At 33.3% G+C, this 11,577-nt stretch overlaps 1 protein-coding gene across 2 annotated transcripts; it reads left to right on the forward strand.

Annotated features, from left to right (window-relative positions):
- The first annotated feature begins 219 nt into the window (after nucleotides 1-219).
- Nucleotides 220-9,213, forward strand: LOC111058243 (DNA-directed RNA polymerase II subunit RPB9). Of its 2 annotated transcripts, none has more exons than XM_039423046.1 (5): nucleotides 220-449; nucleotides 4,529-4,583; nucleotides 5,911-5,984; nucleotides 6,931-7,057; nucleotides 8,921-9,213. In XM_039423046.1, exons 1-5 carry the CDS (start codon nucleotides 379-381, stop codon nucleotides 8,981-8,983), a joined length of 390 nt encoding a protein of 129 aa, XP_039278980.1. In that variant the 5' UTR covers nucleotides 220-378; the 3' UTR covers nucleotides 8,984-9,213. The 2 variants fall into 2 exon arrangements, with proteins under 2 accessions (XP_039278980.1, XP_022201441.1); XM_022345749.2 differs by lacking the exon at nucleotides 4,529-4,583 and adding an exon at nucleotides 2,998-3,052 and having other exon boundaries at nucleotides 223-449.
- Nucleotides 9,214-11,577: the final 2,364 nt, after the last annotated feature.

The following is an 11,577-nucleotide window of genomic DNA, read 5'->3' on the forward strand; positions in this document are numbered from 1 at the left end:
CAGAATTTGGTATTCCGTGTTCCGAATCGGGACCAAAAATAAAGTAGAAATAGTTGAACAATACGTTTTGAACAAATAAATAATACCATTAAAAAGTGAATTGAATAATTATTGATTATTCATATTATCTATAATTAATTAATTTCTATTTAGTTGAGACTGCTTATCTATGGAGAAATCTTGTTTACTTATTGACAACTTATAGTTGGTAGCCCTGCAAAGTTCTGGATTTCCATTTCCATTCTAATTCCCATTTTCCAAATAACGAAATAATTTTTAAGGTTAACTACTTATCTTTCGTAATCGTGAATGAATAGCAGTGTATTTTTTATTATACAAATTAATTTTATTTAAATTATTGAATAAGTTTATTTAAAAATGCCTATCAGTGGCTATGACACACATGATGATGGTCCGGGATTCGTTGGAATAAGATTCTGTCAAGAATGGTTAGTAGCTACAATACCTACTAGATTATTTTGATACTATAATGTAATATTGGTTGAGTTTCAGAATTAATATTAATAATAATTGCTGAATATAGTTTTGATTGACTTGAAACTTTATTTTATGATCTTGCAAATAACCATTTAAACTGCAAACTTTATTCGTATAATACCAAAATATTGTCAAAAGAAAAAAACTTAACCTCCCTAACCTACCCCTCCAACTTTAAAATAATATACTAAACTTTTAAGGCTCTGATGTATGATTTAATATTTTTATGTATCGCTTATTTTAATATCGATATCTATTAGGGACACCAAATAAGAAACTGTACCCAAGGTTACAAATGTGTAATTTGATTGCAGAAATGTACTCGTGTAATGATGTTTCACTACTAATGGTTGCTACTATTCGACTCTTAACTTTTAAAATTTATCATTACTGTTTTTAATCACAATCATTTTTCATGGTACGACCAAACTATCAATGTTTTATAAACATTGTAACTGTCACAAGAAAACTGCTGGATTTGTCTTGCACTGCAAACTAAGCCGGAGAAGTCAGTCATACACAGCAGGTAACGAGCCGTCTCTCCCGCATTTGCTTCCTGCTGCTCAAAATGAGCGGCCTGATGATTGAGAAGCTTTTTCTAATGTTGTACCACGGTCTCTTCCATTGCCACATTACCTCTTGATTGCTACTGTGGGATCACTCGGAAGGTGCTGCTGATGACCTGAAGCTGCATGGCAGCGCCCATCTTGCCAACTCCAAGCCCATGTTTGCTCGCTTTGGTGAACTGACGGTCATCAACCATTACATCCTCCTGTGCTTGGTGTATGCTAAGAGGATACAACATACTCTGTCTGCCCTTAGTGACATTCACTACGACTACACCAGGCACCCTGAGCTGTTCGATGTCTTCAGGAGACGCCTCTACCGATCGCAGTCCAATTATAGGCCAGAAATTCAATTAAGAAGCTGTCTCCTGTTGTGAAAACCTTTAATACCTTCTGCTTCATCCATTACCTTTACTTGTGTGTGGGATCAATGATGTCATGAAACTCAATTTCAATACACATAATTACACAACTAATCAGATGTCAGATAAAACAGTGACTACTTTTAATAAACATTCAAATCATCACTCATAAATTCATTCACATTATAATATGCCTTGTCACAAAGCAGATTCCTGACGGTTCTCTTGAAGGCGGCCTCATCCAACTGCTTCACACCAGGAGGCAGCTTGTTAAGGCTGTCTGGTACACTTTTTTATTGGTTAATCTTTTTCGATATAGTTGTTAAGATCATTAAAAGAGTGAGAAAAGGTGGCAACTGAAATTTTTAAGTAGTCTAATAGGCGAGTTATGAAAGCTATGGGTCGTTGAAGTGCTAACTTAGTTTTCTTTCCATATCATAAACGGTTGCAACTATATTAACAGAACTTCTCTTGAAAATTCAAAAAATGTATCTTTTCAAAACTTAAACATTTTATTCCCCATATCGTTCATAAATAATAAAGTAACATCTTTTGTAAATTCGATAACTTGTTTATTTCGGCATAAATCGCGAAAAAACGCATATTAGAACAAAGCCAATGATATACTGAATTTATTAAAAAAAAAAACTCCAATAGAAAATACGAAACTGTTTATGATCTGGAAAGAAAACAGAGTTCAACACTTCAACAACCCATAACTCGCTTATTAGACCACTCAAAAATTTCAGTTGCCACTTTTTGTCACTCTTTTAATGATCTTAACAATTGTACTGACAAAGATTATCCAATTTAAATAAAAAAGTTTACCGAACAGCCTTGAAGAATTTCAGTCCAAAAATTCTATAACTGGCCTGTGATCGGTGGAGACGTCTTCCGGGGACATCCAGCAGCTCACGGTGCCTGGTGTTGTGGTAGTGAATGTCACTCAGAGACAGTCAGAGTATGCTGTGTCCTCTTGACATATATTAAGCACTGAAGGATGCAATGGCTGAAGACCGTCGTCACACCAAGGCGAGCAAAGATGGGTTTACAGTGGGCGAATGGTCGCTGCCTGTTAAGATTCTCACATCCCTCTTTTGCAGCCTCAGGACATCAGCTGAATGACCCCACAGGAGCAATCCATAGATGACATGGCAATGGAAGAGAGCGTGATACATCATTACAAGATACTTCTCAGTCACCAGGCCCCTCATCTCGAGCAGCAGAAAGCAAATGCGGGAGAGTCGGCTGGTTACCTGCTGTATATGACTGTTCCAGCTGAATTTGCAGTCCAAGAGAAATACCAGCAGCTTCACTGGATTCTGAGTGTCACGTACTTGTCGTGGCAAGCTAAAGAAAATCCTTTGGTTTTTTTGACAATGAATATTATAGTGTACACGAATTTATGGATAATTGGAATTTTTATTAGAAGTAGTTACTGTTTGGATCACTACCATCTGAAAAGCTATGTTAAATTACGTGTTTTTAGTTTCATGACGCCATCGATCCCACAAGTGTGTGTAATGGATGAAGCAGAAGATATTAAAGTTATGCCTTTCGTTTTGTTACAGCAATAACATGTTATATCCTAAAGAAGACAAAGAGAATAAAGTATTATTATACGCTGTAAGTATTTGACCTACTTTTCTATTCATTCACTTTGTTTTTTTATATACTTTGTAGATTTTTTGTATTGTATCAAAATATACCTCCATTCATTTATACTTCTATTAATGAAGTTTCATTAAATGATTGCAAATCATTACTTAGAACTGGAGCTCAAATAATGACTTGCTCATTACAATTCAATATGAAGATCAATGAAAAATATTTTTTCCTCCACCTACTGTCTAAAGTACTTACTTTACTCCCTGAAACATAATACTGAAGTGGTACTAAAAAAGTGGTTGCTCTCGGTACTAAAAAACAGAAAAACTCCCTAAGGAGGAAAAGTGACTCCATTTAAATAACATGGGAAACATCTCTGTTATAAAAACTTACATTGTAATAGGTTAGAAGGTCTAAGCTCAGATGAGGAAGCATATAGAGTAGACATTAAACCAACTAAATTCAATACCTCAACCAGACATTTGATCAATATATGAAATTTATGTTTGTATGCTAAAATTATTACAAACTTCATATCACTATACTAAAAAAATTAAAATTTATTTTTATTCCATGTTATTCAAAATACGAAACTGTTTATGATCTGGAAAGAAAACAGAGTTCAACACTTCAACAACCCATAACTCGCTTATTAGACCACTCAAAAATTTCAGTTGCCACTTTTTGTCACTCTTTTAATGATCTTAACAATTGTACTGACAAAGATTATCCAATTTAAATAAAAAAGTTTACCGAACAGCCTTGAAGAATTTCAGTCCAAAAATTCTATAACTGGCCTGTGATCGGTGGAGACGTCTTCCGGGGACATCCAGCAGCTCACGGTGCCTGGTGTTGTGGTAGTGAATGTCACTCAGAGACAGTCAGAGTATGCTGTGTCCTCTTGACATATATTAAGCACTGAAGGATGCAATGGCTGAAGACCGTCGTCACACCAAGGCGAGCAAAGATGGGTTTACAGTGGGCGAATGGTCGCTGCCTGTTAAGATTCTCACATCCCTCTTTTGCAGCCTCAGGACATCAGCTGAATGACCCCACAGGAGCAATCCATAGATGACATGGCAATGGAAGAGAGCGTGATACATCATTACAAGATACTTCTCAGTCACCAGGCCCCCATCTCGAGCAGCAGAAATCTAATGCGGGAGAGTTGGCTGGTTACCTGCTGTATATGACTGTTCCAGCTGAATTTGCAGTCCAAGAGAAATACCAGCAGCTTCACTGGATTCTGAGTGTCATGTAGGTGTCGTGGCAAGCTACAGAAGTTCCTTTGTTCTTGACAATGCATATTATAGGTACACGAATTTATGGTTGATAATTGGAATTTTTATTAAAAGTAGTTACTGTTTGGATCACTACCATCTGAAAAGCTATGTTAAATTACGTGTTTTTAGTTTCATGACGCCATCGATCCCACAAGTGTGTGTAATGGATGAAGCAGAAGATATTAAAGTTATGCCTTTCGTTTTGTTACAGCAATAACATGTTATATCCTAAAGAAGACAAAGAGAATAAAGTATTATTATACGCTGTAAGTATTTGACCTACTTTTCTATTCATTCACTTTGTTTTTTTATATACTTTGTAGATTTTTGTATTGTATCAAAATATACCTCCATTCATTTATACTTCTATTAATGAAGTTTCATTAAATGATTGCAAATCATTACTTAGAACTGGAGCTCAAATAATGACTTATTCATTACAAATCAATATGAAGATGAATGAGAAATATTTTTTCCTCCACCTACTGTCTATAGTACTTACTTTACTCCCTGAAACATAATTCTGAAGTGGTACTAAAAAAGTGGTTGCTCTCGGTACTAAAAAACAGAAAAACTCCCTAAGGAGGAAAAGTGACTCCATTTAAATAACATGGGAAACATCTCTGTTATAAAAACTTACATTGTAATAGGTTAGAAGGTCTAAGCTCAGATGAGGAAGCATATAGAGTAGACATTAAACCAACTAAATTCAATACCTCAACCAGACATTTGATCAATATATGAAATTTATGTTTGTATGCTAAAATTATTACAAACTTCATATCACTATACTAAAAAAATTAAAATTTATTTTTATTCCATGTTATTCAAAATACCAGCCAACGAATATTCCTCATTAACTAATCAAATTTGAAATGGGAACTTCATCATAGCTGTAGTTGTGGCGGCCATTGCTGTTACAACTTTTGCCGACAGATAGCGCTGTCGGCGGAGAACTGTGATTACAAGCCAGCTGTTTCTGTTTACTTTTTAGATTATGGTGTAACACATTGTTTGGTCACGTACGTAAAACTTATTTTATTTGAAGTTTTTATAAAAATGTAGGTGGAGGAAAAATGTTGTGTATATCATGAGTGAAAAATGTTTCTTCCTCAGGAAGATTGTTGCCCTCGGCTTCGCCTCGGGCTTCAAACTTTTCCCTCAGGGATAAAAAAAGTACTTTTCACTCTAGATATACAAATAACTATTAATTATGCTAAATAACTATGCTTATAGTTCATTGCAAAACATTGTAATTTTTTAAAAGTAGAATACGTTGAGTTTTTGAAATTGTATCTTATATACTATCATTAGCTGAAGCATCCTCTAGCCTATAATTGAATCTTAATTCATAATTCTTAATTGATTTTTTTATTTCTCACAGCCAATTATTATTTAGTTCATAGACAGTTCACAAAGACAAGCTACACACTCGAAATTTAACTCTAAGTGACCAGCGGCAAAATCCATGATGTGTCTAATTGAAACGAGTACATATTGCATCAAAGCATAACATATATTTTGCATTTCATCAGAATATAATTCATTGAGGTTCTTCAAGGTACTCTAGACAAATTGTGTTTTATTTTACAGTGCCGTAATTGCGATTTCAAGCAACTTGCCGATAGTAACTGTATCTACGTCAATAAGATTATGCACGAAATTGAGTAAGTATCTCATATAATTTGAACAACCATAAATTTTCAATAGTTTTCATACGATTTCTTATGGTCAAACTTTTTATTTTTTCCATAGAACCTCATGAGCGTTAGGTTTAATAGGAGATGAATTGACCTTCATTTTTTGACAGGTGCTAAACCTTCTGTTTTTAGCACTGAATTACTGCAATCATATTATTATGGTGATATCATCGTATAAAATTTTATTCAAATCATATATTAATATTATTTTATTCATATATATATATATATATATATATATATATATATGTGTGTGTGTGTGTGTGTGTAATAATTATTTAATCGTATTATGTTAGATCATATTTTTGTAAAAAAAAACTACACGCATTGTTGGCTAATCCGATTTTGCTGTTCTGTTGGTAATCTAGCTATATACACTTTTCATCACCAACTTATTGTGACTCAAGTATTTTCATCCTGTTTGTATCATATTGCTCATTACAACTAAATCAAGAAACTACCATTCTAACCCTTCAACAATAATTAATATCACGATAATTTTAACTGTAAATTCTGTAAGTAAATTTAACAGTGTAATAAACTGATGAGTAAATTTAACTGTTACGTAAACATAAAGTTCACTGATATATGTATATTTAGGCTATATTTGAATTTAGATGTTTTGTATATGGTACCTTGTCAATCAGCCTCTTTGAGGTACTGAAACGTTTTTTCTATTCTATTCTTATATGAATTTTCATGTTTGTAATAATCAAAATTCAAATACTAATTAATAGATATTAAATAGTGTTAATTTCAGTGGTGGTTGAAAGATAATTAACGTTTTAAATTGCTGAGGGTATGTTACATTATCACAGTAATGGTGATGGTACCGTATTAAATCCATAGATGTGATGGATTGTAGGCTACCTTATTTCTGTATAATGTGAACAATTAATTTGATTGTTTGCAGTGAATTGACGCACATCGTATCAGATGTGATCTCAGATCCTACACTTCCAAGAACGGAAGAACATCCGTGTCCAAAATGCAATCATCGTGAAGCAGTGTTTTTCCAGGCCCAGACGCGGCGAGCTGAGGTAACAAACAGCTCAACATCAGTTATAGTTGTAACTACTTCTATTTCAGTCAACAACTAATTCAATTTTGAACTTTTCATTAAAACTTTATATTTGATTTCCTCGTTACATTGTTATAGAACAAATTTAAAAAATATTTGGCCGTATTTCCAGAAAAAGAAAAGATGAAATTCTCAAGCAAGAACTGTACACAGTTGTCGTTATAAATAAAAATATAAATCTGTGTACCCTTTTTCAATTATTTCGTCACGGAATAACTTAAAAAGGGTATTCAGATTTATATTTTTATTTATAATTATTCAAAAGTAGCCCTAAAGAAAAAAGACAGTTCTCGTTCTATTCTATTAATATATTCTATTCTACTGCTGTAGACCGACTGTAGCTTGGCACCAGCATAGTGGCTGAATCGTTATAATCGTCGCTTAGGAATTCCTCTGAATAAAACAAACTAGCAAATATTTTCAAGCTATCAAGCTTCTCAACAAATTAGATCTCTATTTTCTAATAGCTCGTTATTGTCAACAAATAAAATTAAAAATGCATGGTTTGGTATAATGGTTAGTTTTACAACTTGATTAAGTTTCTCTTCTTTCATGTTTGTAATTATCAAAATCCAAATACTAATTAATAGATCTTAAATAGTGTTAATTACAGTGGTGGTTGAAAGATAATTAAGGTTTTAAATTACTGATGGTTGGTTACATTATCACAGTGATGATACCGTATTAAAATCCATAGATGTGATGGATTGTAGGCTACCTTATTTCTGTATAATGTGAACAATTAATTTGATTGTTTGCAGTGAATTGACGCACATCGTATCAGATGTGATCTCAGATCCTACACTTCCAAGAACGGAAGAACATCCGTGTCCAAAATGCAATCATCGTGAAGCAGTGTTTTTCCAGGCCCAGACGCGGCGAGCTGAGGTAACAAACAGCTCAACATCAGTTATAGTTGTACAACTACTTCTATTTCAGTCAACAACTAATTCAATTTTGAACTTTTCATTAAAACTTTATATTTGATTTCCTCGTTACATTGTTATAGAACAAATTTAAAAAATATTTGGCCGTATTTCCAGAAAAAGAAAAGATGAAATTCTCAAGCAAGAACTGTACACAGTTGTCGTTATAAATAAAAATATAAATCTGTGTACCCTTTTTCAATTATTTCGTCACGGAATAACTTAAAAAGGGTATTCAGATTTATATTTTTATTTATAATTATTCAAAAGTAGCCCTAAAGAAAAAAGACAGTTCTCGTTCTATTCTATTAATATATTCTATTCTACTGCTGTAGACCGACTGTAGCTTGGCACCAGCATAGTGGCTGAATCGTTATAATCGTCGCTTAGGAATTCCTCTGAATAAAACAAACTAGCAAATATTTTTAAGCTATCAAGCTTCTCAACAAATTAGATCTCTATTTTCTAATAGCTCGTTATTGTCAACAAATAAAATTAAAAATGCATGGTTTGGTATAATGGTTAGTTTTACAACTTGATTAAGTTTCTCTTCTGTCATGTTTGTAATTATCAAAATCCAAATACTAATTAATAGATCTTAAATAGTGTTAATTACAGTGGTGGTTGAAAGATGATTAAGGTTTTAAATTACTGATGGTTGGTTACATTATCACAGTGATGATACCGTATTAAAATCCATAGATGTATTTTAATTTTCTATACTTTAATTCGTAGATAGAATTAGATACATGATAATAGATTCCTACTAGACTTTACGTAGACTTCTATCTCCGCGCGCTTGCTAGATTGTCAACTTGTCTACAATTCTGAAATTAAATTTTACATATGTTATAATAATTTATATGATTGCTAAATATTTGTTATTCAAATTGCAGGAAGAGATGAGGTTGTACTACGTGTGTACGAATCAGCACTGCACTCATCGCTGGACTGAATGAAGTGATTTCTTTATGATACTTATAATTTATTTCATTCACAACCCATCATGGTTCACATGTATCTCCCATTTTTAATTACTGTAATTAAGATTTTCCAAGTGAATAATAATTTCTCATTATTTTCCAAGTGGTTTGTCTTCTTACTATTGCCGCTTAAAATATAATATTTGTATGATAAATCCCAACTCAATATATAGAAAGATTTGCTAATTAATGAATTTCCACATGTATTAGCATTTTGTGAATTTTTCACTGCATATGATTTTTACTTTCCTTGCCCTATTACCATAGGTAAGGAAAGTATTGCTTTCCGAAAAAAATTAAGGTACCCCAATTTCTAAATTGTTTCAATGTCCCCTGAGTCCAAAAAAGTGGTTTTTGGGTATTGGTCTATATGTGTATGTGTGTGTATGTGTACACGATATCTCATCTCTCAATTAACGGAATGACTTAAAATTTGGAACTTAAGGTCCTTACACTATTAGGATCCGACACGAACAATTTCGATCAAATGCAATTCAAGATGGCGGCTAAAATGTTGTCAAAAACATGGTTTTTCGCGATTTTCTCTAAAATATCTCCAACGATTTTGATCAAATTTATACCTTAAATAGTCATTGATAAGCTATATCAATTGTTATTTTCCTGTCACTAGCTGGCTCAGATCTTTGAATAGTAGACTTGAGATGCGCGTGAACACTAGCGTAAGGTGATCAATTTTCATAATGGCAAGGAAAGTTGTGTGAGTGCGCCACACCAGATTTTTCAATTTTACCAATGCGTGAGTTATAGAAAGTACGTGGATGGTTAATGAGATGAACTAATTAGGTCATTGCCTGTCGGTGGTATTTGACCCACGAAACAGGTGGTGCTAGCAGACTGAATGTTGTAGAATGCCAGACCAATTTGGCCGCAGTTGGCGCATTGATTGATGATTTAATTTGGTTCATCTTTTGTTGAAATTTCACAAATAAACTTTTCCATAGCCCTAAGCTCAAACTGTAAACTAGATTCGTCGCAAAAAAACTAGTAAAATACAGTAGAACGTCAATAATCCGGATTAATTGGTACCGGACCCCATCCGGATTATCGAAATTACGGTCAGTACGCACTATTCAAGAAACAAAGCTGTTGAAATTGTATATACAGTACAGTATTCAATTATTGGTAGGTAGAGTATAAGATATAAACATTAAAAACAAGTTTTTAAAGCACTGTATCGTATTTTATGTACAGCAACATGTGTACAACGCACAGTAAAAAAACCAGACACTAAATATTTCCGAAGCCGGATATTTGACGTCCGAATTATCGACTTTCTACTGTAAATTAAAAACATGAATATTAATGCAACAAAAATCGACGTTATGATGCACAACAAACACAAATTTTAACCCTTGATGAAACTGATGAAAAGCCCAGAAACACAAAACTTAATGAAATAAACTTTGATTTCAGGCGTTATTTTGGCAATTTCCGAAATTTCTTCCCATCTCATGGCTAAAATAACTGAAGCTGAAGTTCAGTTTTAGGGCTGCTCGGTACACTTTTTTATTATTTAAATTGAATAATCTTTTTCAATATAATTGTTAAGAGTGAGAAAAAGTGGCAACTGAAATTTTCAAGAGGTCTAATAAGCGAGTTATGGGTTGTTGAAGTGCTAACTTTCCAGATTCTGTTCTTTCCAGATCATAAACGGTTTCGACTAAATTATTAGAACTTCTCTTAAAAATACAAAAGATGTATCTTTCCAAACTAAAACATTTTATTCCCCATATCGTTCATAAATAAAAAAGTAACATTTTTTGTAAATTCGATGACTTGTTTATTTTGGCATTAATCGCGAAAAAACGTATAAGCTTATTAGAACAAAGCCAATGATATACTGAATGTATGGAAAAAATCCAATGGAAAATTCGAAACCGTTTATGATCTGCAAAGAAAACGGAGTTTAGCACTTCAACAATTCATAACTCGCTTATTAGACCACTTAAAAATTTCATTTGCCACTTTTTCTCACTCTTATAATAATCTTAATGATTATATTGAAAAAGATTATCCAATTTAAATAAAAATAAAAAGGTGTAGAACTACCGAACAACCTTAAAGGTACTGTTTGTCAGATTTCTACGGGTATTGTAGATTTTATTCCTTGTGAGATCAAAATCTCACAATTGAAACAGGTATTGGATTGATACAAGGTGCAAAACGTTCAGTTACAATGGAAGTTTATTATCAGAAAATTAGTCGACACTTTTTAAAAATGGCATACATTAAATGCCCTCCTCGAGTGACGCATTCGTGGAGTCGGTCCATAACATTCCGCATTGCCCGCTCTACCACATCACCAGGATGATGATCATCACACTAACGACATAGGCAACATTATGTTGTTCAAAAAGTCGGGAAATTTAGCATATCGCTAGGATATCAATGCAAGCTAAACGCGCTCTATTCCCTGGCAGTTTAATTTCCCGTAATGGAGAATTACATTTGACCCCTTGCTCACCGGACCTCACACGGTATTCTTTATTGATTCATACAAGAACATCATCAAAAATGATAGGGAGAGAAAAATAAGGTAACATTGTGCT

Source organism: Nilaparvata lugens, chromosome 3, assembly GCF_014356525.2.
Source record: "Nilaparvata lugens isolate BPH chromosome 3, ASM1435652v1, whole genome shotgun sequence".
NCBI lineage: Eukaryota > Metazoa > Arthropoda > Insecta > Hemiptera > Delphacidae > Nilaparvata > Nilaparvata lugens.

Bases quoted from the DNA above. Each gene is read 5' to 3' on its own strand.
- LOC111058243 (XM_039423046.1), top strand. From the start codon at position 379: ATGCCTATCAGTGGCTATGACACACATGATGATGGTCCGGGATTCGTT. The intron at 450-4,528 runs GTTAGTAGCTAC...GTTTTGTTACAG, and splicing joins ATAAGATTCTGTCAAGAATG to CAATAACATGTTATATCCTA. The intron at 7,058-8,920 runs GTAACAAACAGC...TTCAAATTGCAG, and splicing joins CCCAGACGCGGCGAGCTGAG to GAAGAGATGAGGTTGTACTA.